Below are 24,578 nucleotides of genomic sequence, written 5' to 3'. Positions count from 1 at the left end.
TACAGCATAAAGCAATATTGCAAAAGTCCCTGTTTGTTTTCTTCCAGGTTCTCATAATAGGCTTGCCAAGATGTGACCACTGCAAATGGCCAGAGGCTGCTTTGGGTTCTTTGGGTTTTTTCCATCTTCTCGATGAGATGGTTACCAAAGATTCCCCTGGACTATTTAAAAAAAAAAAAAAAACCAAAAAAAAACAACAAAGCCCACGCTGTTGGATGCCATCTGCCGCTCCTGTACAGCAGTTTATTCCATTCCCTGCCCAGCCCTGGGCAGATGGTGTCCATTCCCTCCCAGCCCTCTCGAGGGACAGGGGACTTCAATGCTGCCTCTGCGCGGGGAATGAGGGATGGAGGTGCTGCGGGCTGGGGCGACCTGAGAGGAGGCTCCGGGGGTGATCCCCAGCCCCGCGGGGGCGGCCGTGTCCTGCAGCCCTGCCCAAGGAGCTGCCTCCCGCCTGGGCTGGGCCGGGGAGCGGGGCCGGGCAGGTGCTTGTTGTCCCCGGCGGGAAGATGGAGGCGGCGGGCGGGGAGCGGTGATCGCCGCGGGCTGCGCCGTGAGTGTCGGCGGGGCGAGGAGGCGAAGGGACGGGAAGCGGCTGCGGGTCCCGGCGCGGCCCCGCCGCGGGGAGCGGGACGGGCTGCGGGCACCGCGGGCAGGGGAGGGTGGGAGCGGGTTTTGGGAGGTGGGGTTTGGAAACCTCTTCCACGGGCTGCCGCTTGCGATGACCCCGGGGGAAAGGAGGAGGCGGCAGGGGGGGATCGGCTCAGTGAATGAATGGGCGGCAGCGGCGGCGGCTCCTCTGCTCAATGGCTGCTGGGCTGATACGCGCCAGCCCCGCAGCCGGTGCCTCCCTCGCCCTCCCGTATTTTGTCTCAGGCTCGCCTCGCTCGGGGCTCCCCAGACATGTTCAACCAGCAGCAGTTCCAGCAGCAGCTGCTGCAGCTCCAGCACCTCCTCCAGCAGCAGCAGCAGCAGCACCATCACCACCCTCCGGCGCAGCAGGGAGGCCGGTAAGCGTCGCTACGCGAGGCCGGGGATCCGGGGCCTGTCCCGGGGGACCGCTCTCCTCCGCCTCCCTGCGCTCCGTCCCTCCTCGCCGCGGCGGGGCTGGTGCGGGGCTGCCCTCCCCTGGTGGGGAAGGCGACAAAGGGAGGCGAGCGGGGGTTGTGGGGCGCGGGCCTCGATCGGGGCAGAGCCTGGAGGCACCGAGGCGGCCGGGGCTGCGGGAGGGAGGGCGGCGGCCCCTGTGGGGTCTGGCCGCGTTCCCGCAGCGCTCCGGGGATCCCTGTCCGCCGTCCGGGGCTGGAGTCCTCTAGAGCCCGTGGGTGACCCGGGCAGTCCGTGTAGGAGCGGTGGGTGGGTGGATGCTCCGAGCCGAGCGTCGCCCCTCAGGGCGGGCAGGGCAGCCGGGGCTCGGGGAAAACGCCTTCTCCTGCAGAAACACAGCACTCAGCAGAGCCACCCTCAGCAGACACGAGCACTTTATTCTTTTATTGTTGAACTTAAGCTGTTTATTTATTTGCTTTCTCTGGCTGGGTCTGCTGGTGTGGGTGCGATGATTGAACTTGTTTCTGCAGTGGCACCAGCGCTAAGGCTGTGGCTGAGCGCGGTGGGGCAGGGAGGGGATGGAGAAAATTGTGTTTTGTTTGTGAAAGGAGAAAGAACATTTGCGAGAAAATAACCACGGTTTTCCTAAAAAATGCAAGATGTGAAACAACTTAAATAGGAGCAGTTGTCCCCGATTAACTGAGACTTGTAGAACCAACACAAATTCTCCAAAATAATGCATTTATTTACAGTTGTTGTTACCTTTAAAGCTGTATTCTTTGCAAATTCAAAACAATGGGATGTGAATTTAGAAAGAAATGGAATTTGTTATTTAAGGAATTATTGTATTACTTTACCCTTATAAGGCATTTGTCTCTGAGGTAAGCGTGGGAATTTTTCTGTTTTACTAGAAATATGAACCTGCAGATCTTTTTACCATTTTTATATGTTTTCTACTATAAAAAAAGCTGCTCTTAAAATGCCAGTAAGGGGCTGACTGCTAGCTAGCACGGCTGCATCTTACACCTATAAAAGTATGGTTTTTTTGGTATAAATAGCTCAGAGACTGGAACAATCTAGAGCAGCAAATGTGAAGATGAGCTGCTGTGAATTCTGTTGAAGGAGTTGGGTTTTTTTGTCAGGGTGGAGATTTCGATCCGTGTTTGTACCTCTCTTCAGCTCTGACAGATTTAGCTGTGTCAGCAGCGTGCATAGAGGTGGGCCTGACCTTGCAATCGCCTCAAGAAGTGCCTACCAGTTTCCTCAGACTTTTCTCTCGCATCTGCTCCACCCTCCTTAGAACTGGAGAGTTCTTCCCTGCTGCTCCTTCCTCCTCGTGTTTTAAATATGAAGGCCGTGCTTTATTTTTCCATCTGGTTCTTGCAGTTAGGGGGCACCATTGACAGTTCTGACCTGTCTGGCTCGGTGTGGGAGGTGTTGATTTTGGGAGAATGAGCTCTAAGCTACTGTGAAAACTCCCTGTTTTTTAGAACTTTTTTGTTGAGTTAAATGTAGCTGCTGATCTAGATCACTCATTTCTCCTGACGGGTGCTGCATAATTCTGTAGAACCGCAGTCAGCTCCTGGGCTTTTTTTATGCCGCTTAGGAGGCTCTATGTGGGCTTGGTGCTAAGGAGTTGTCTCTGACCTCAAATTCTTTGATAGACAATCTGTCAGCTTTGGAAATTCCAGGAGAGTGGAGGAAAGAGGATACAGTGCCAGTGCATGGTGTCTTTTCATGCATGTATATCAGCCTTTCAGCTGTTTGCCCCTCTGTTTTATGCTTGCTGGGTGCCTGCAATAGAAGGGTACAGTTTTTATTGGGTTCTCATGATTGGTGCCTTCTTTTCCAGGGGTTTGCCGCCACCGCAGCAGCAACAGATGCTGAGCTTACGGGCAACAAATCAGCCATCGCTGCTCAATGCCAATCCTATGCTCCAGCGGGCCTTACTCATGCAGCAGATGCAAGGTACTGTCGTTATGGGAAACGCTTCCTTACTGGAGTTATTTAATCATCCTCTTGGACTGAAACCATACCATGGCTATTTCCTGCTGAACCAGTGCAGTTCTTGTACTTGGCAGTTCTGTTTGTTATCTTCTTTTTTTTTTTTTCTCCCATCTTCTCTTTAAATTAGTCCGTAGTCCTCAGAACAGAGGTTCTTCGGTGGTTGAAAATCACATGTGCCCAGCTGTTCAAAACTGGGAATAGCACTAGGAGGTATCAGGTTAAATACTAAATACATGCCTTCCCTTTTAGGCTTGATAGAGCAAGTGTTTTTTCATCAATATATTTAGATAAAATACTGAGATTTTGATTATTTGTTCGTCTTTCTTGGTTACAAGGTTAAGGCCATTTATTTAATTATCTGTTACATATACACTAACCTTGTTTGCAGTAGATCCTTGTCTTTGTCCAAAGTTAGTGCAATACAAACATATACAGTATATTAAGGTAGAAGGTGGTTTGGGTGTCAACTGTATTGTGAAATTTTGATTCCCTGAAATGACTGCAATTTCTATGGTGGGCAGTATCTCTGTCTTTCCATTATTGTTTCCACAAGTGGATTTTCCTTTTATTTTTGTGTTTTCAAAACAAATGAAGCTGCCTTAATAATAGCATTACTAATGTAAAGATAATAGGAATAAAGGTATGTTTTTATTGTTTGCTCATATCTTAAACTGACAGTTCTTTTCAACTCAGAAAATCAGTACCTGGGATAGTTTTCAAGTACCTAGTCTAGATTAATGCCTGCAATTTCTACCTTGCCTGTGAACCACGTCCAGATGTGAAGACAAAAGATTTATTCTGCATGTCGTTAACTCTCCTTTTGTTCTCTCTTGCCCATTTAACGAGAGGGCTCTCTAGTGACTCCAGTGGCTCTCCACAGATCTCTCTCTCAGGTTGAAGGGAAAGTGACAGTGAGAAAGGACAAGCCATGCTCTGATGACTGGTGTACATGTATCGTTGTCAGGAGAAATTGTGACTCCAGCCTTCAGTCAGTCATGCTCCTTCTAGATACATTTGCAGTCAGCTGACATTTTTCCCTGAATCCTTTATTGAGAAGTTGTATTTAAATAGTGAGCCAAGGACCTGGGACTAATTAGATAGAGCAGAATAAGATATGTTAATGAACACTTTACATGCATTTTGTCTTAGTGTTGCTCCTCTTCACCTCTCCATGGAGTTGTGACTTCTCTCAATCACCTACCTCAGGTAGCCACAGGTAACATGGAATATGGTTGCCAATGTCCATGTGCCCCTTTTTAGTGATAGGAATTTTTTGGCCATTCAGGTTTGGGTTACATGTAAGAATATCTGATGCTGTGCCATTTCTGTCCCTGGGAAGCATCAGCATAAATAATTCATCGTGTGTGTGGCTTCAGCAGTGGGAATAGGGAAAGATACATACTTCATATTGAAGCAGATGTGTCGTTCTTTAAAGGTAGCAAACCTTGAGCAGAAGATGATTTCTTGCGTTAGATTTTTTTTTTTAATATAGCTATGCCCTTTTACAGTAAGGGATTATATATGGGAAGTAATAATAGATTAGATTGCTTTTGCAGACAAACATAGGGAGTACTTCCTATTGTGTTGCAGGCTTTTAAGATTGTAGCTTGGTTTTTCAGATGTTGGGTGCCTGTTTCCAAACTTTGCTGCCCTGTTTTGACAGCTGCTAAAAGGCTGGAGTATGCACTAATTCAAGTGAGAGAGAAAAAATGGCAATTTAAGTCCAGGTTCCCTGAATAATGGATGGTTTCTGAGGGTATAGCTGAGGCATCTGGGCCCCTCCATTCCCTCACCCCTGAAATGGGGGTGACAAGAACTGTCTTCAGAAGAAATTTTTGACACTTGGTTAATAGTCTGTGGATGCTGAACTGTTCAGAAAGCAGAGCATTATAATTGGAAATGGCAGAGTCTCAAGTGTCAGAGTTGAGGTTGACATGTTGAACTTGCATGACAACCAGGTGGCAGAGAGGACTGTGGGATATTTTTTTTTTAAAGTTCAGTGTTGTTTTAAATGAAATGCTGTTACTGGCTTGTTTTAAAGAACTCCAAGCTATGGTGTGGGCAGTCAGCTGCACAAATATGGGGGAAATTTTCCTTTTTTTACAGAGAGTTTTTGTAAAATGAGACCTTGTTTGTTGCAAACACGAGTGCTAATGTGCTCAGATCAAATAATTGCTCTAATGATCTTTGCCTGGAGTTACAATTATAATTAAATAGCCTGATCCATAGTAATGGTTGCTATCACATCAAATCATTCTGTGTGCTGAAAAGGGTAGAGCACAGAACACCTATGCCGTGCCCAGTAAAAGACAGGGTCATGTGTAGAGGAGCCCTTCCCCTCTACCTGCTGCTTATTCAGGTGGAAGATTTTCTCTCTCCTTTGCACAGCACAGGGTGGTGAAATGCTGTGTTTGCATTTATAGGAAACCTGCGTGGATTTAACATGACAGCACCAGCACTGCAGCAGTTCTTCCCTCAGGCTACGAGACATTCCCTCCTGGGACCACCACCTGTTGGGGTCTCCTTAAAGCCAACTCGGCTGGGCTTCCCCAGCCTCCCATTCCAGCGGCAGAACCGGACCTTTCGCAAGGTAGGATTGTGGTGTCCAACTGCTGGGGAGCTTTGTGCTCCTTTTCCACTTGCAGTTGTTGAGTGTATAGTAGGCGGAGTACAAAGGAGAAGGGAGAGAGCCTTACAAAGAAAATAATGTTTTGTGCCATGCTGCTGACACAGAAATGCAGAAATCATTCCATCTCAAAGGCTTTTGTGGTCCGTATTTACATTTACGATGCAAAGATTTCTTGTCGCTGCTTGCCCAAGAGAGGGAATTCTCCATGATAGAACTGTTTAAACCTAGGATATAAAAGGAGCCTTTAGAAGTATCAGCTTAAAAGTAATTACAACAGAAGAAATCCTGGCTAAGTGCTTTGCTGTTCCAAAGCAGTTTGTTGTTCCCAAACAACTTGCTCCTACTATGGACACTCTGCCTCTTTGGGCTTTTCTCCCACTTTTTAAGATCAGACTCATATTTGTCCTTGTGGATTTTGTAAAATCTACAATTCTTGTTTTGTGAAAACCTTTCTCACTTTCTGTCATTAAGACCTCTTTTGTATCCTAGAAATGGTTCTTGGGTTGACTGCTGCTTGCCTCCTCTTAGATTAGCTTTGGCATGTTTCATCCCATTCTGTCAAAAAGATGTGGTGGGTAAGGTAAACTCACACTCTTGGACTGTCCTCCAGAGTCAAAAGAAGGGGGATTATTTTGGAATATCCTTTTCCCTGCCTGTGCAGCTCTTGCCAGAGTTCCTCTAGCATGATCCTACCCTCTGCAAGCAGATGGATTTCCTACAGCTGCTGCTTAAAGCGCTGGGGATGTGTCCTGGCTGCCTGTGGAACTGAAATACCTTGTTCTCTTTGACCATGTAAGCTTGCCTTAGGCAGGGCAGTCCGTTGTGAGCCATCTATTCCTTTCCATTATCACTGGAATTCCTGTTCCTGCACAGTAAAAATCTGGTGCTTTAGGCATTGTGTGTTAGGACTAAGAGATGGCAGTGACTCTCTGCCCATTGCAGGACTTCCAGAGAGTTCCTGACAGGAAGCGGGAACTAGATCCTGGTTCTTCATCTCAGACACAAGGTGATGAGAAAATGGAAATTCCAGAGGGAATGCAAGCAGGGTCAGAGCAGAACAATTCCTCACCATCCACAGGTAAGGGGGAGCCTGTAGAGAAACACTGCTTGCAAATATGATAAACTTCTCTTGACTAGTCCTGCAGCAAAAACTGGAGATGACTTTAGGCTTAATCAGCTATGTTTCTCTCTAATTGTAAATACTTGGAACTGCTTGTGATTGCCCTCTGCTATGTGCTTCATGTTACCACTTTTACGTGATTTTTTTTTTTATGAGCCTGCTCCATTTCTCTTGCATGGAAGCTTCTCAGAAGTCCCTTTGACACCGAGTTCTGTTTAGGATGGGGGGAAAAAAGAATGCTGGTCTGAAATTAAAGCTTCTGCATTGCCTTACCCATGCTGAAGCCAACTTCTCATGCAGCCAAACACATCAAGCAGAACCAGTTACAGTCAGCTAAGAAAAAGATGAGTTGAAAGTCGTGGTGCCCCACTTATCAAAACAGAAACTGCTGGCACTGAATATCTTGATACCAGATACAACACAGATGTGGGAATGTCATTTCTGACTGAAGAGCGCACGATTTAAAACTGCAGGCTTTGATGAGGTTGTGACCAGGGAATATGCAGCATTGACAACTGTCTTATTAACTGGTTGCTGTCAGGTAGATGTGCCACCTTGGCTTATATTAATGTTCCCATGTTCATGGCTCTTGTAAGTTAGGTACAGGACTGAGACCCACTTAGTAGATATGAACATAGATTTCTTTTTTTGGGCAACGCCTCATGCAGTGACATTGCAATAAAGCTCAAATATTTGAGGTCATTATCTAACCTTGTCAGAGCAGCTCATAAATTCAGAATAAGCAAGTCTTTTGTATTATTTGCTCTAACAGAGCCTCATTGGCATTTGCCATTTAGATATGGAACATGCTCAAGGTGGCATGGTCTGTTTTGCTAAGGAAATCTCCTTCTGTGTTCCTGCAGAGCCAAGAACTCCAGCAGAGTCTGTGTTGAGCACTGAGCCTGCAGCAAAAAGACTGAAGAGGTATTTATTGAATGGGGTATTGAGATAGTTACTGAGTATAGAATTATTGTCTAATTTTATTTTCTGATAATTAGGGCTGTATACTCTATTGGCCTGATGTCTAGCACGTAAGAGGTATTTCAGATGCTTGTGAACAGCTTGCTTCAGAAAATCTTGTGGTGCTTGCTGAGATACTGGGTGTTGCGGGGTCTCTGCTAGGGGTGATCCAGTTATGAGAATGAAAAATGAGAGATGCAGCTCCTCTAGATGTGCAACAAAGCCGAGTTTGCTCGTGTATTCTTCTGCCAGGATCCCTATAAGAAGCATAGAGGTTCTTTTCTATTCTGGTGTATTTCTCTAAGTTTCTTCCCTAAATGTCAAAAAAGTGAAATGAGCAGAAAGGGAAAGAAAGCCTTGGAATATATTAGGTTACAGTAGGTGTACAGGAGGGTAGTTTATTTTGAGAAATGGTTAAAGTGAATCAATACTCCCTAGTATCCAAGCCTGTATCCATGAGCGTTGAGTTCTGTATCCTATCTGCAAAGGTTGCCTTGCCGGTATCTGAGTCTGTTGGGTAAAAATAGACAAAGGCAATCCTATTATCCCCCAGGGATGCGCGGCAGGCTGGCCTTGGCAGGCCCATCCCGGCTCTCCCGGCCTGCCGAGGGTGCGGCAGGGACAGGCAGGGCTGCATTGCCATCTAGTGGGAAGGCACCTCGTGGAGTTCCCACTGCCACCTGCACCGGGCTGCTCCTCTCCCAGAACTGTCACCCTTGGCTGGTGTGGAGGGAGAAGAGGAAGGAGTGAATACAGATTTCTGTAGGCACTGACTTGAGAATTCTCCAGCATATGTTAACGACGATGAGTCAGGACTCCTGGGTCCTCTTACCTTCCCTGTCAGGCATTCGCCGCCTGCTTTTGGACAAGTTTTCCTCACCTCGCTGTTTCCCATCTGCAGATTACAGATTAATGGATAGCTTTAGGGGGAATATTCCAGGATTACATTATCAGGGTAATAGCCAAACATCAAAGTAAAACATTAAAGAGTGGTAAATATTGTGTGCTCAGGGACCATCGTGAGTTATGGAGTCTGATTAGCAAGAAAGTGAATAAATTCAATTAAAGCTAGGTCGAATACATTTGAGTGCATGCTTTGTTAATCTGTTTGCCAAAGCTAATTTAATTTTAATTACATTAATATTTAGCAGGGTATTAATCAAAGTCCTGTTACACGCACTGAAAACAAGAATCAAGTCTGAGGAATGACAGCTCTCACTGCAGCAAGCCAGCTATTAGGAAAATTCTTTCCTAAGCTGCAGTTAGGGACTGCCAGATTTGATGCATATATTATGGCTGGTATTTACCTAGAATAGATTATTCCTTAGCTTTTTTTTTTTTTGAAGTGTTTCTAGTATCTTCCAATGAACAGATGAAGGATCTGTGAAAAAAAGTTTACTGTTCTCATACTGTCCTTCACAGATGAGAAGGGCATTCCCCCAATCTATGTCATAAAACTGTGTTTCATGCTTCATTGTTCCTTTTCCCTTTAGCCAGAAATACCAGCCTCCTTCTTCATTTCAGGTTTTTCCCACTTCTGCCTTTGCTCCTATGTACCATCTGTACACCTGGAACAACATCCTCATTCCAGTGCAGAAAGCACTCATCATCTTCAAATCCTCCTTGAACACCCACTTCTAGCATGGCATGACAAGTATCCATAGAATACCATTTCCTCTTTAAATCATGCTCGTGGTGGCTTTTGCTCCCTTAGATTGCTCCTTAGGTTTCCAGTTCAGTCTGCAAACCCTCGCCCTGAGTGCTGGCACCATCTGTGTGTGGTACCGTTAGCGTTGAGCCTGCTGGCAGCACCTGACAAATAATGTTAATGCCAGTCACTCTTGTTTAATTCGTGTTTGCAGTGCCCAAACCCTGCTGCATATTTATAGCCGTGTAACCCAGTTCCGTTATCACTTATCAATCCGATAAATTATGCGGTGTGCGTGCGTTCGGATAACGGGATGCGGTACCTGCGCTATCGGCTGTCCTGCTTGTGCAGAAGGTGCTGCTCCCTCTTGGCAGAAGGACACCAGCAGGTGGGAATTTGAGCCGCCCTCAGAGCAGACATTCAAGTCATGGTGGAAAGTTAGTCCTGACAGAAAAATGGGGGATGTAGAAAGAGACTGCAGAGAACACTTTGTGCCTTCTGGAAGTCAGACATTTATTCTCAATAGTCCCCTCAGGAGTGCTTTTCTCCTTAGCAGATCACTAAAAGCAAGGCCCGTTTGATTTGCATCTTGTAGAGTTTCACTTCCCCCACAAGAAGAGCTGTAGGGACTCTGAAATGAAACACGACTGGTATGAATAGAGCAGGCAGCTGTGGTGAAATCCCTGTAATGGCACCATGGAGAACTCCTTCAGTTCTGATAGGTCTCTTCTCTCATGCACAGAGCAGCCAGGAGCACTGTCCAGGTGTTGGAATTTCCCTGCAGGTCGCCAGTCACGACAAGACAGAGCTCTCAGAGCTCTTATTAAGAATATTTCTTGCATGAACTTAATTCCCTTCAGGCTTCTTGCAGGAGAGGGCAGCTAACCAAAAAATCAGTTGTAACCTTCTTGTCCAGATTACTTGGCTGCTCTTTCTGAATCCATTCTAGAACACCCACTCTACATTATTTTTATTTATGTATGTCAAATTCTTGCCTGAAATACCACTTCCAGTAGCTTATTGATTTGGGAGTTTAGTGGAGAGTGTGGTAGGTTAGACCCCAGCCTGTGCCTTGGTGTGCCTTTTGAAACTCTTGTCTGTAACATGGCAGTTAAGCTACTTTTCTTGATATCCTTGAAGTGTGACTGGGGAGTGTGCGTTAGAGGATGCCACAGACAGCAAGAAAGCAGAAGTCTCATGCACCCATGTCCAAGCTGATGGTGAGTTGCTGAACCCTGTGATTTGAACTTCTAGGGCACTCTTTGTTGGAACTGCACCTGTAGGTCCCATGGGTCTACAGAAATGTTCTTCCCCCAGTTGTACAGGATGGGGAAAGGAGAATAAAATCTAGGAACCAAATACAAACTGTGTCCCCTAGTATCTGTTACCTGCCAAAGGCAAATGATTGGATGTTTCTGTCTTAATTATTAAAGATAAGGAGAAAGGTTTGTGAACTGGCTTATGGCCAACAGTGCTGTGAGGAAAGCTCCCTGACTTCACTTACCTGCTGCTCAGTTTTTCCTGTCATTGCTGTTTTGATTTAAGACTGCTAAAAGGACTCTCCCTTCTTAGGTACAGACAATGCAAAGGAGTACACAGCTGAAGATCTCTCCAGAGAGAGGAAATTCTCTGAGGAACCGAAGGCTCCTGAGGTGAGCAGACACTGCTCCATGCAGGGGTGGTGCAGAACATACAACCTCCCCCTCCATCCTGGAGAAGCCCGTTGCCACTGGGAACCAGCTGGCACCCACGTCTGGAGCTCTGTCTCCTGCTGTAAGCTGTTGTCCCTGGCAATAAGGCATAATATGTCTGCAATTAGTGCGCAGTCTGCTCTGACTTGCTGCTTTTGTACCTCTGCTGGCCTGTTCCTTACCTACTGCTGCCTATGGATGGGGTGTTCATTAAGATTTTTGGATTCAGCTGGAAAGATGGAAAGCTGAATTGAAAGAGTTACTTAAAACTCTATGTGCAGAGGGGCATAGCTAAATACATCTTTCCTATTGCTAAAGAGCAAGTGTAAAAAGATTCAGGTGGTGTTAAAAGATGCAACCTGAGAGTCTTTTGTATGAAATACGTGGCCCCCATGCTGGATGTTAAATCAGGACCTTGGGCTGTGTAAAGCTGTGAACAGAGAAAGATTTAACCTCAGGTGTGAATCAGACTTGACAGCCTTCTATAATTGGAGACATTTATTGATGTGATAAAATGTATCATCCTGCCCATGTCTGAGTTCCTGATTCCATCAGGTGTTGTGCTGAGTAGACTTTAGTTTTGCTATGGAGAAACATGAGCTGACTGTGTCCCTTAGCAACAATTGTTTGTGGCTCCAGTCCCCAGAGACTGGATCACACAGTGGCTGCAGAGGCTGCAGAAACAACCATCTGTACTAATAGGGCTGGTGCTATGACACAGGGATTGCTGATTTAGCAGCTTTGGGAGGAGTGTGTATGAGAGTCCTGATCAGCCTCCTGTGGGTTCAAGCTTAAGTGCATTTTCCTAAAGGGTAAAGAGCTTAGGTGACATACAAAAAGCAGGTGTAATTTTTATTCTACTGAGGGATTGAACTTAATGTTGACTCCTTCTTTTGACAGGTGTTGAGCTCTGGAGGTTCACTGAAAGTGACTATTCAGCAGAGCAGTGAGAGCAGAGCTATCAGCACAACAGCTCTGAAACCAGGGCACTGGGCCTGCGACGTGGGCACAGCTGATCCCAACACAGAATCAGTCCTTAAATTCTACTGTTACATCTGCAAGACCAATTGCTGCAGTCAGCAGGTAAAAATGCACAGGTCTGACAGGGATCCAGGTGGCCAAAAGATGGGAATTAGATGGCTTATCTCTTGTTAGCAAGGGCTTGTGTTTTAGGAACAAGGAACATAAGAAATTATGACAAGTATGCAGATAAAATAAACCTCTCCTGAGAGCTGGCAAGCAACCTGCTAGAGAGAGAATGTGGGTGGATCCACAGGCAGCCATGCTCTTAAGCTTTTATATTTCATTGTTAAACAGCAGTCAAAAGAAAGGAAAGCATAGCTCATACCTATTATTTTCTATGTTTTGGATACATTTAAAAGGATTTTTCTCCTAACATCTCTTTCAGAATTTCCAATCCCACATGGCTGGAATTCAGCACCAGCAGCGACTTGGGGAGATTCAGCACATGAGCAATGTTTGTTTTGTTTCACTACTGCCCATGGTGAAACAGCAGAAGGTGCTAGCAGGAAAAGATGGGTAAGTGTTGGTCTGCGGTAGAAAATTCAATCTGAGTGTGGCCCTACATGGGTTCTAAAATTTTTCACTGCACCAGGGTGCCTCTCAGTTTAAGGTACGGTACAAACCCCCTCTGGTTTCAAGGGCCTTAATCTCCTTCAGGCAACTTTCTATCTTGCTGAAGGATACCAGAGTTGACTTTGATCTGTGTAGTTTTTAATACAATAGATTAAGTAGGAGACCTGTTTTATCTGGTGCATTTCTGTCAGCACAAGCTAAAGCAACCTGTAAGTGGGTGAGAAGGAGAGAAGATAAATTCGAGCCTGTAAAGATAGGAGTTGTTAAGAAAACAATGCCAGGGACAGATTGCTACCTGCAGTATTCCCTGGAGAATGAAAAAGGTGTGACTTACAGCCTATCTGTTGTCACTTCAGAGAGACCCAGCAGCGGTGGTGTAACACGTGTCAGGTGCATTTCACCGGGGACCTCATCAAACATCGCAGGACCCAGGAACACAAGGTAACAGCCATAGCATGGACTTCATTTTGCACTGACCTTTTGTCTAGGGATTAAATGGAAGCATGTAGCATCTCCTGCTCCCCAAGCAGCAAAGGAGAAGTGACTGAAGTGGAAGAGTGCACATTAAGTTCTGCCAGTAACTCCCTCCCTAAGGGCAGTGCAGTGCTACCTCCTGCCTCTGGCATTGTTGGAGCTTCCAGTTGTCTGTCATGATGTGTCTGTATGGCCTGAGGCACATCTAGTCTGTAATTCTTGACTTTTCTTAAGAAATATGGCTTACCTTACTCACCTAATCAATTGAATGGAGGAGTTGGTGGGCAGCCTCTTTAAGCTAAACTTCAGGCAGGCCAGCATATTTATTGACTTTTAGGGAAGAAGTGACAGAACACCTATTTTGAGACACACTTATTTTGCTCTGCATGTTTTTCATCTTTTTGGTGGGTAAGAGTTAGGGAGCCCTTTCTGCTGAAAAGACTATGTTCTGTGTGGTCTCCCAGGATGTGGGGCTGACTTTGTTTCAAGATTCATCTGCATTCCTCCAAGCAGTGCCTCTTTACAGAATTGTCCCTCTTTCCTTAGCTGGCCAAACGCTCGCTTCGTCCTTTCTGCACTGTCTGCAGCCGCCACTTCAAGACCCCTCGCAAGTTTGTGGAGCATATGAAGTCCCCTGAGCACAAACAGAAAGCCAAAGAGGTAATACTGCCTGTGTGGAGAGCTGTGCGCATCTGGAGGCAGCTACACTGTAGAGCAGAATAACGTTCTGCTTCCCTGACTGCTGCAGGGCTGAAAGGAAGATGTGCACTTCTTCCAGCCGTGTTTTAATTTTCATCTTTTGCTGAACTTCACTTGTTAGTGCTGAAAGAAGTTGAGTGAAAAAGGGAGAAGGTGTTGGATGTGTCTAAAAGTGAGAGAGCTTTATGCCACTCTTGCAGTCCCTTCTGCTCATCACATACAATCTGTCCTGAATCTGGGCTCTTCCTTGGTTAAATGGCGAGTGCAAAGTTGATCTGATCTTTCTTTTCTGTACCTTACAGGTTAGGCTAGGAGAGAAGGAGTTGGGGAGCCCAGAAGATTCAGAGGAGTTGATCACTGTGGATGCTGTTGGCTGTTTTGAAGATGATGATGAGGAAGAGGAGGAGGAGGAGGGAGGAGCTGGTGAGGAGGAAGACCATGATATAGTGCTGATGGAGAATGAGGATTCTGCTGCCAAGCAGGTATGCTGTGCAACAGAAGAAAGAATGACCTATCTGAGAATCTGCTGTGGGATTCTCTGAGTTAGTTGGTCTTGGCTGGCTGAGCTCAGGCTTTCAGGAGTCCACTCAACCTGGCACAGCAGTAGGGTGGGATTCTAGGGTTCTTCCAGAGCACAGGGTGATGCAGAAGAGAATCAGGCACTATGTGTGGGATACATGAAGGTGTTTCTGCTGGGCTGTACAGCTTCTGCTGTCTTCAGACATTAACCTTGTTGAGGAGCACAAAGCAGTATTAACATAGTCTCTTTGAACAGCCCAGCAGTAGCTGGGTCTGATAGCAAACGTGTAGAGGTTTATCTTGACAAATACATTCCTAGTAGAGAGCAGTTACCAAGAAGGAGATACATGGCTAAGCTCCTTCAGGCTTGGAGTGCAAGGGCTGATTTTAACCCTTGTAATGAAGTGGTCTGCTGACATTGGGGTTTGCATCTGCCCCTGATCAGAGGCTGTGCAACTCTGTCACTGGTATGTGAATCTTCTGTTTTGCTTCCAAACTTACCAGAAAAATGCAAGAGCCTCACAATTGCCATAGATACAGTAGGCACTAATGTTCTTTCGGTTTCCAGACTGGGCTGAAGGAAGTGTCTTTGGAGGATTACGAAGGAAGTGAGAAGTATTGTCCAGACACAGCCTATGGTAAGCAAGCAGACTTAAGCACAAAGGGCCACAGAGCCTTCTCTAGCCACATGCTGTATGTGTAGGAGAGGATGGTCTCTACCTACTGTTACAATGACTTCCTGGGCCATGGTGCTCCAGCATCTGCATTGGACTGGTGCAGGTCACTGCTGCCTGGAGAAGAACCTCTCCTGAAAGCAGGATGTTTCTTTATTACTGTGTGATAAAACATGAGGATGTGATTGATGTTTGTCAACTGCCTTTTGCTTTGAAGAAGGATGAGAGCCAGACACATTTCTAAGGTAGGACATGGAACAAGCAGGGCAGGAGTACTGAAGAAAGTAGGTAGCAAATGAGGGATGTTCTGGAAAGATGGAGTCGGAAAGCTATTGACTGGAATGCTTTCAAACGGAAATGCAGCTTGCGGAGAGATACTGAACATCACTGACAGTATCAAACTCTCTGCTAGACCCAAACTGTGCATGTGTCCTCCGCTTCAGAACCCCCACGCTGTACCGAGCAGTTCCTCAGCCGTGCTCCTGGCCTGGTGGGCAGTGGTTTCTCCACATGGCTGTGTCTGGTCCCCACCCTGTAAGCGACTGACTTCAAACCCCTAATGGCCACTCGTGTTTGAGGAGGGCAGCTCTGCAGAGGCAGTTTTGTGCCCAAGGAGAGCTCTGTTTACACGAATCTTCCATATCGCTGTAACCTTCCACTATCGTGTGGCAGATGGAATAATGATTCATGCTGTGAATGTTCTCTGCGTGTTCCTCTTGCGCGCCTGCTGTCTTCTGCTTGGTTTGATCCCATTACATTAGATCACATGTTATCTGTAGTTTTCCATTGTATTCTTTTCTCCCTTTTCCCCCCTTAACGCTCTGTGTAGTTTCTTTGCTCTGGCAGCCAGATTTCTCTCTGAATATCAACCACAGCCATTCCATGGTAAGACGAGATATTCAGCAAGTCATCTTGCAAATCCCTGATTAACAGAAGCAAAGCTTTCCACCTCTCCTTCTTTACTCCCGTCCCCCTTCTCTTTTAACATGCTTTCATTATTTGAGTTCTGTTCAATGTGATCTGTGATTTCCCTTCCCCTCCCGTTTCGCAGGCCTGGATTTTCTGGTCCCCGTCGCAGGTTACCTCTGCAGGCTGTGTCACAAATTCTACCATAGCGACTCCGCTGCCCGGCTCGCACACTGCAAGTCCCTGATGCATTTTGAGAACTTTCAGGTTAGACCCTTTGGCGATTGCATGGCCTGGCATTTGTTACTCCCGTGCGTGTCTCTCCAGTGAATCCACCACGTTAGCTGTCTTGTCTCCAGCTCATTTCCATCATCCTTGGTGTCCATTATGCTGTAGCTTTCTCCTGGTGTGCTCTGTCTTTGTCTCCCTTGGCCCTTGTAGATCTAAAACCAGTCAAGTCCTGCTTCCCAGCTACTGCTGCTGTCATCTTTTTGCCTGTTTCCAGCTGGGAATCTTCCTCAGAGTGTCCGCTCTGTTTGCTGAACCTGTGGAGTCTGTCATTTAGTCTAGGCCTCTTCTCTGTTAGATTACAGGTTGGTCAAGGTGGGATTGAGCAGGAGAAAGAGGCTGTTCCTTGTAAAGAAAGCTGGTGCATACACATCTCCAGGTGTGATACTGCAAGAACAGCTCCTTTAGCCAAAAGTGTGGGTGTGATTCATCCAGGAAGAGGCCTGGTAAAATCAGATACCTTAGAAACCTGAAAATTTAACATTGCAGACTTTATGTGATAGAATCTACAACCTGGTGAGAGTCCATTTGTCCCCAGGGTCAGCCTGCAAGAGGAAGTCTGTCTGTCTGTCTGTCTCTGTCTGCTACCATTTCCTAGAAACTCCTTAGCACAAAGCTCTGCAAACTGATGCTGTTCCTTTGCTTTTCTGGCTCCACCTAAAGAAGCCGTATTGCCCCTTGCTGCTTTCGTATCTAAAGCTTTTCCTACTGGGCTGGCCTGGAATCTGCCTCCATTGTTCTGTCCTTGTTGACTTGCCAGGGGGTAAGGGGCCTGGATTAGTGCTTGTGGAGGGTATGCAGGACTTGCACTGTTTCTGCCCTATCCCGTGACCAGTGCCTGGGCCCTCCTGTAGAGGAGAGCACTATTCCCTGTCCTTGGCAAGGAGGGAGGCTCCCACATCGACTTGGCCCTCTGCCTGCACCCACAATCTACTCTCAAAAACTGCTGTGCTTCCCTACCCCCTTTTTAAATAGTGTTTTTAAAAAACCCCAAACACACGTACACACACACCCCTAACCCCCAAAAACCTCCTGGTTTTTTTCTAGTCCTCAGACAGAAGAAACTATTTCCAGTCAGCCATCACTGCCTCCAGGAAGGGGTGGAGTGCTTTAGAATTCTGCCAGCATTCAGAGCAGTGGATTTGGAAGGGGAGGAGACCACAGCTGTTCCTTCATGGTTGCTCATCCTCTCCCACTCCTGCAGCTAGTCATTTCAGGAATGAAGGAATTGGATTTGCTGTTTTCCTGGCTTGTTTTAGATCAGCATAGGGTGAAACTGTAGCAGCAGTCACTTATGTCACTCTTTTGGCCCACTTAGAGCTGAAATCAGATGCTCTTCAAATGCATGCCAGAATGACCTGGGGAGTTCATGAGAAGAGTCCAGACTTACATGTCTGCAGGCAGACAGCTATAATTCTTGGCTACCTGGGTGCCTTGGGGTTGTCACAGTCTGAGTTAAATCGCTGCCCATTGCTGGGGTATTCTCAGCAGAGTAGCTCAGCAGAGGGTTTCAGAGCAGAGAATTGTGTGCTGTTGAGACAATTTACAGCATCACTCTGGACACCAGTTTGCATGCCTGCACCTGCTTAGGTTTGGGTACAGTCTGACTCAACCGATCCAATTCCAGTGTGATATGATACTGTTCATATCCCACGATTTGAGGACAGAGGAAGATGAAGCCTACAGTGATAAACTGAATTACAATGTAAAGCTGCCCTGTCAGATGTGCTGTAATTCCACATTGCAGACTGGTGAAAGGCATTGTGCTTGAAATTGTTTCCTTAAATTGTCAGGTGTAATGCTAGTGCCAGTTCAGGGAACCCTTCAGCAGGCAGCAGAAAGGGAGTTGATTGTGAAGGGAACTGCTGTGGGAAAGAGTGAACTTGAGTTTGTTCCTTTAGGTCATGATCTGTCTGGGCATTGAAGACTGGGTTCCTGCTATGTGTTAGCTAGCTACAGTGAGTTGTTTTCCTGAAATCCAGTCTAGAACATGCATAGTAGCCATTTTAATCTCTTTACAGACCTCTACTGGTTCATCATGATATTGAGTGCAAATGAGTAATTTTATTGATGATATGCTTACCTTTACTCTGTGGAAAACCCAAGTGACTTGTAACGAGATACAATGGATACGATACCATAGTCTTCCTGTCAACAGTTCCATTGACCGTGCAGATTGTATCAACAGAGTGAAGAACTACCAAGCTTTCAGCTTAAGCCTTGCTTTGGCTGATAAACATTAAATCACACCAGTAGCCGAGGGCTGTGCAGAGCCTCACATGCCCAGGGTATGTGTCCTGGCAGTAGCTGTCACTTGCACTGTTACATCTACAGAGTCCTGAGTCTGACTGAGATTAACAGTTGCCAGATCATTATTTCTGTCTCAGGAACCACAGGTCTGCCATGCACTCGTTCAGCATTCAGTAATGTGAGAGGGACTTCAGTTTTTAATATAACTTTTCCTCACAGGAGCTGACCCTTCTCTGTTGAGAGCCTCAGCAGCCAGGCCAGGAGCTGCTGAGATCACTTGTGCCCCTGCCACTCACCATTGGTTTTGTACAGGTGTTCCTGGACCAGCTGCTGCTTTGCTGCACTGACAGGAGCTGAGCTGGGCTTCTCTCTCACGTTGGTTTGTTTGTATTTGCAGAGATACAAGGCAGCAAGGCATCGTGCCACAACTGCCTACCCCGAGGCTGCTTTGCATTCCCAGGGCTCCAGCTCCCAATTGCTGGATGATCCAAAACAGCCTCTTGCTACAACAGCACATACCAGCAAGAAGATGAATGATGATCATGGGATAGATAAGGAGGGCACAGAGCTGTCAGCCCTGCAAGAACAAACCTCAAGGTCTCTGGAGGGTAAGGGTGAGCTGGCCACCTCTAGGCCAGAGGGCAAGAGCCTGGCCAGTGTGACTGACGATGTGTGTGGTATCATGGTTGTAGAAGAAGAAAGTCTACAGGAAGAGAACAAGTCCACTGCCACTAGTGCCGACTGCCTGTTCTCTGAGGAGAGCCACTCCGTAGGGGAGTCACTGGGACGTGAGGAAGAAGCCAACACAGCCAGGCAGAGGGCAGGCACAGATGACCACCAGGATCCAGGGAGTGGAGGAGGCTTAGGACAGAAGGAGGCAGCAGATGCAGGCCAGGAGGCAGCAGCAGAGCCTTCCTCCCTCGCCAAAGGTGAGACAGCCGGTCTCACCTCTGCTGGGTGCAGACGCTCTTCCAGGCGCAAACCCAGATAGAGTGGCCTTAAAGGAGAGCCCTTTACATATGATATTTGCTGGAAATGTTTATTTTCTGAGTCTTTTAATAGAGCAAAACCTTCAACTTTACTGCTGTTTTTATTTTAAGAATAAATAAGCCTGGCTTTAGCGTGTCTAATACAGGATAGTGTTGCTTATTACTTGTACAGTTGGGATACAGCAGTTACATGGAAAGACTGAGGCTTGGATTGTTGAACCTGAAAGAAGATGGTAATGGGATTTCCATAGGGTACAAACTTCACGGAGCGATGGATGCAGACTTAAGAATTCTTTGTAGTTCCTCTCATTTCCTTTCCAGGCAGAGAAAATGTTTATCTCTTGGGAGACTCTGCTGAATTCTGCTTCTCAGAACACTTTCCTTTCTAAGACACACACTGCTGGACACCCAGTCTTGGACAAGTCCTAAACTAGGCAAAAACATGCACCTTGGTCCTTTGTTAATACTACAAGGCTTAATCCAATCTGTTCTCATAGTGGAGACTCTCAGGAACAAATGTTTCAAAGTGATTTTAATAAAACAGATTTCTTTTAAATAACCTCTTTAACTTTCCAAAAAACTCCTTTAACTCTACATAAGTAGAACAGTAAGACTTGCTTCAAAAGTGCTGGCTCTAGGACATACAAGATCACAAAGCACAGACCAGACCTCTCGTGCCTTGTCAGAATGTACAGGGAGGGCTCTGCTCTCTATTGCTGATGCTGTGGTGGGGGCTAACCAGGCTGCTCTGCCTCTCCACACCTTGGTCCTTAATGGCAGCTGAAGGAGTGGGGCAGCTCCCAGTTACAATGGTCAGATATATCACCCTGGTAGCTTGTTTTGTCTGCTTGGAATGGAGTGGAAGTCTCCAGTGATCTGGAACCATATGCCAGTATTTTGTACATCATAGTTACTGTGACTAAGGGAGAAGAAGCTGTAGCTTCAAGGCAGCAGCTTGAAGGGCCTAGGACACTTAGAGATAAGCCTGGAGTCAGGGCAGCCCCTGCTGAAGGGGATAAGAGCCATAATACTTGCTTGGATTTAAGGAAAAGAGAGCAGAGATAATTTTTCCACTCTGTGAAGAGGGCCTGCCTGCAAACTACGTGCATGGGCTCAGGTTTCCTACAACCAGCTTTAACCAAATGTGAGTGCCAGGCTCATGATGGGAAGCAGAAAGACCCAGCTCTCCTACACCCACCCTTGTGCTTCTGCACCTGTCTCACAGCTAAAGGAAAACACAACATGGAGATGAATGGCAGGATACAAACACAGAAAGGAACAAGTAACAGACATGAGGCACCTCTGCTATTCAAGTTTTACATTAAGGTGGTGACCAGTAACTGTTCCCTTAGCAACACCAGCAGAGAGTGTGTGGTCAGACCCTAGGCAGGAGGCTGGGATCCCTGCACATCAGCTCCTGTGTTCAGCTGCTTGCTCTGCTGCTGGAACTCCAGCCGGGTCTGGCGGTTGGACTCCAGCAGTTCCTTCAAGCAGATGTGTAGGTGATCATTCTTCTCCTCCAGGTGATCCAAGCAGGAGTTGATCTGGTCCAGCATGGAGTTTATTGCCGCATATTCTAAAAGCAAGGGAAATGAGAGACTGAACAATGTAAGTACAAAGTCACTGCAGTCAGAACAGGCAGCAAGAGCTCTGGCAAAACATGCCTGCCAGCATTTTGGCTGTGTCTTATTTGTCCCTGGGTGGGTGAACTAAAATGCAACTGAATCCTGCATGTACTCTGTTCCCTGATCAAATTAGGCCAATGAGAAGCTGGAACACTGGTAATGAGATCTAAGGCAAGGTACCTGGGCAGTCCAAACCCATTGTGGGCACATCTGACAGCCTCAGATCTCACACACAAACAGCCAGCCACAGGCTGAGTGCTGACTGCAACAGTACCAGATAAATCCCAAAGACAAGTCAGCCTTTTTAGCTGCCTTTGGAATCATCTTTCCTGCTAGTACAGGCACTTTGTCAGCATGTTGCAGGGTTTATTTTCTGTGAATTATCTGGATAAGGCTTCCAAGCTGGGATGTGCTTCACTTGGGCCTGGCTGGAGTCGGGCTGCCACAAGAGTGCAGCCATCATGGCTGTGGCAGGAGGAGAGAATGAGCCCAAAGGTGCTGGTAGTGGCACCATTATTTCCACAGGAAGGTAAGTGCCAGGCACTGAGTTCAGCCACAGGATTTTCATGCTCTATTAAGACTTTGGGTACTTTAGATTAAACCTAGACTCACTGCAGACGATCCTGGCAGTTGGTTCTCTAGGTACAGATTCTTATTCACAGCATTGTTTTAAGTGCAGCAGTTTGCCTCAGTACAATGGCATTTCACAGTGGTGTGTGTTAGCACTGTTACCCAGCTGAAGAGTGCTGTGCTTCTGCAACACTTGCTTTTGGATTGCTCCAAGCAATATTCACACAATCCTGAAGAATAACAAAAACCCAAACTGAAAAAACAGACAAGATAAACTGCTGAGGTTATTCAGGATCCCTGGGAGGCTGAAGGGGACCCCAGATGGAGCCAGTCCCCTGTTCCTTTCTGAAACTACACAGCTGGGTGAGTGCAGGGAGGCAGAGGTGGAGCTGTGACCTGTGGGCTGATGTTTGTGAGTATCATGGGCTGCAGGACAGGGAAGGATGCCTGTGTGGGTGGGACAAGCCCACACCCCATGGGCTGGGGCTGGCTTCTCTCTACCCAGCTCCTCTGAGCCCTGTGTGATACTCACAGTCCCTGGAACGCTGGGCTCAGCTGAAGCACATGGAAAGAGCATGAGGATGTGCTCTGGGCACCCTAGGAGGGTCAGGCTGTGCTGAAATCCCCCAGACCAGCTCTGCCTCTCTCAGCTGCCCTTTTGCCAGGGTGTCCTGGTGCCCCAGCACACCAGGTCCTGGCACTGCCATTTCCAGCAGCTTTAAAAGGAACTGTGAATATTTAAATATTTAAGTAATTTGCATTATTAATAGCTAAGAAGTCTCATTATAAAAACAGAATTGTCCTCCTTTTCTTATAACCACTTTGGAGCTGTTCAGAGTGTTGCCTTTAATTGCAGCCTTTAATTCTTTGGAGAATTGTGTAATGTTGCGTTTGAGCTCATCAATAAACGTTTGGCCTTGTAGGTTTACATAGAGGTGGCATTACGAGCGAGAGCACTGATGGTGTTCTTGCATTTAAAAATCAATCCCACAAACACATGCTTTCCAAAAAGGTGGCCAGATATCAGTATTTTTCAAACTATCAGCATGTTTCAAGGTACGTGAGTTACAGCTCTTCAATGTGATGCACCATATTCCAGTGAAATGGCGAGCAGATTCCAAGCAGACATGGTAACTACTTCTGGCAAGGGACATTAATCAACTTGGCAAGAAGTCTGTAATCACAGCAGAAGCCTAATTTTCTCCATGCCTAAAACTCAAATGTAGGTTATATAATTTCTGCAGCTTTGGGAAATGAAAAAAAAATAATCATTTAAAAATAAGCTGCAAAAACCTTTCATTTGATTGTTTTCCATTAGTTGCAAGCTTGGTGGATTTTTGTGGGAACATAACCATGTCCCTATTGGAAACACTGAGCAGGAGTATGGAAATTGCATTAACTCCTCTACATTCTTATAAGAATAGTTGACAAAAATCAAATTTCCTACTTGAGATGAAGGAAAAGATCCACAGCCTCAGCCCCACTAGACCAGGAAATAGCTGCAGCCTTTTATTACCAGCTACTGCACACAAAGCCCAGTTAATTAGGATGTAGATCCAGTTTAGTGACTTTCTCCATCACATCCAATCTTGGCTCTTCAAAAAATATTAAATACAAATCACTGTGATGGTGCAAAGCAGTGAATGCTCCTGGGGTGTTTCAGGGCAGAAATGATTGTCCTGTCACTGCAGCTAGATCCCAGATATAATTCCTAAAATCACCTGTGTGGGTCACATCTGGGAATGTTTTGGGAAACAGCAGAACCCAACTCTGCCGTTTTCAACAGAAGAGTAGCCAAGTGCTTACTCTGAAAGAATTCCAGTTTTAAGGGTGATCTCTGTGTCCACATTACTGCTCCCCTGTTGTCTCACTTTCTCCGTGGGCTGGTTCTAACCGGGCAGGGCACTATCAGGAGCGGTATACCCAGGCACTGCAGAAATGCCCCAAAGTGGAATTTGCCAAGCTGCATTAAATTCTGTTTTTCCACGCGTAACTACTTCTCCCAGATCTGCCCACGTGATCTGCCCTGTGGTTTCGAAACCCGAACATCCTCTTTCCTGATATCCGCATCCCGTACACCAGCAAAGGCACAAAATAAAAAAAAATCCATCCTAGGGCAACACGTAAGTGCTCGGTACCCCATGGCTGGGTGGGAATCAAATCCTGCAGCCCCTCAGCCCCACTGCCGTGCAGCGGGTGCATCTCTGGCATTGGGCACCGCTCCCATCAGAACACCTGGGCACACCTGAGCACATCTGGACACACCTGCGCTCTGCCACCCGCAGCCCACGGGACCAGGCCATCCTGCGCCACGGGATCCCCTCCGAGATGGCGGCCCCGCTCTCCCCCACGCACCTTCCTCCTCGAAGGTGTCCCCGCCCTCATCGCCGTCGTCGCCGGTGCCGCCGCCCAACACGTGCGGGTCTCCGTTGGGCCCCGACATCCCGCCCGCGCCTCGGCGCCCCCCGCACGGCGCGCCCGTGCACGCGCGGGGCCCTCAGCCAATGGCAGGGCAGGGCGCCTTGCGCGTCACGCAGGCCGGCGCTGCGGCCATCTCTGTGGTTAGCGCGGAGGGCGCGGGGCGCAGGCGCGCGGGCGGGCGGCGCTGGGCAGGGGCGGTCCCCGGGTCCGCGCCGCGTTCCCCGCGCCTCGGGGATTTTTCCCAAATACGTGCTCGGCGCTAGGCTGTGTCCTTGCCCTCCCCAAGTGTCCTCAGGTCCTCCCGAACTCCCCCGCTTAGGGGCCACCATCAGCACTAAGCGCTCCTCTCCCAACACAAGTGATGCTCCGTATGGATAAAGCTGCATTCTGTCCGTGCGGGCCATCCCGTCCCGGCTAGGGCTCTGCTGCTGAATTCCCAGCTCCAGCCCTGTCTCCAGCTCTGCT

At 47.2% G+C, this 24,578-nt stretch overlaps 2 protein-coding genes across 12 annotated transcripts in view; one reads left to right on the top strand and one right to left on the bottom strand.

The window, feature by feature from the left end:
• Positions 1–248: 248 nt before the first annotated feature.
• On the top strand, positions 249–19,640 carry CIZ1 (CDKN1A interacting zinc finger protein 1). 10 transcript variants are annotated; one of them, XM_068211358.1, is made up of 16 exons: positions 249–553; positions 877–1,010; positions 2,900–3,015; positions 5,478–5,644; positions 6,626–6,761; positions 7,601–7,727; positions 10,552–10,631; positions 10,984–11,063; positions 12,003–12,185; positions 12,511–12,641; positions 13,055–13,139; positions 13,719–13,832; positions 14,174–14,353; positions 14,959–15,028; positions 16,116–16,237; positions 18,906–19,640. In XM_068211358.1, the coding sequence occupies exons 2-16, from the start codon at positions 904–906 to the stop codon at positions 19,497–19,499; spliced, it is 2,292 nt and encodes a 763-aa protein (XP_068067459.1). In that variant the 5' UTR covers positions 249–553; positions 877–903; the 3' UTR covers positions 19,500–19,640. The 10 variants fall into 10 exon arrangements, 7 of the variants coding, with proteins under 7 accessions (XP_068067459.1, XP_068067461.1, XP_068067463.1 ...); XM_068211360.1 differs by having other exon boundaries at positions 252–553; positions 7,667–7,727; XM_068211362.1 differs by lacking the exon at positions 249–553 and having other exon boundaries at positions 666–1,010; positions 18,969–19,116; positions 19,201–19,640.
• Positions 19,580–24,578, bottom strand: part of BBLN (bublin coiled coil protein) — a 95,221-nt gene continuing 90,222 nt past the window's right edge. Inside the window, exons 2-3 of one of the 2 annotated variants that reach the window (XM_068211367.1) lie at positions 24,048–24,146; positions 19,580–21,073 (exon numbers count right to left, since the gene is read on the bottom strand). In XM_068211367.1, coding sequence (XP_068067468.1) covers positions 20,880–21,073; positions 24,048–24,135 — 282 coding nt within the window. In that variant the 5' untranslated portion in view covers positions 24,136–24,146 and the 3' untranslated portion in view covers positions 19,580–20,879. The remainder of the gene's footprint in view (positions 21,074–24,047; positions 24,147–24,578) is intronic. The other variant, XM_068211365.1, reaches the window with a different exon arrangement.

The sequence above is a fragment of the Anomalospiza imberbis genome, chromosome 21 (genome assembly GCF_031753505.1).
Source record: "Anomalospiza imberbis isolate Cuckoo-Finch-1a 21T00152 chromosome 21, ASM3175350v1, whole genome shotgun sequence".
NCBI classification, from domain to species: Eukaryota; Metazoa; Chordata; class Aves; order Passeriformes; family Viduidae; genus Anomalospiza; species Anomalospiza imberbis.
This window is presented reverse-complemented; position numbering and strand designations above follow the sequence as displayed.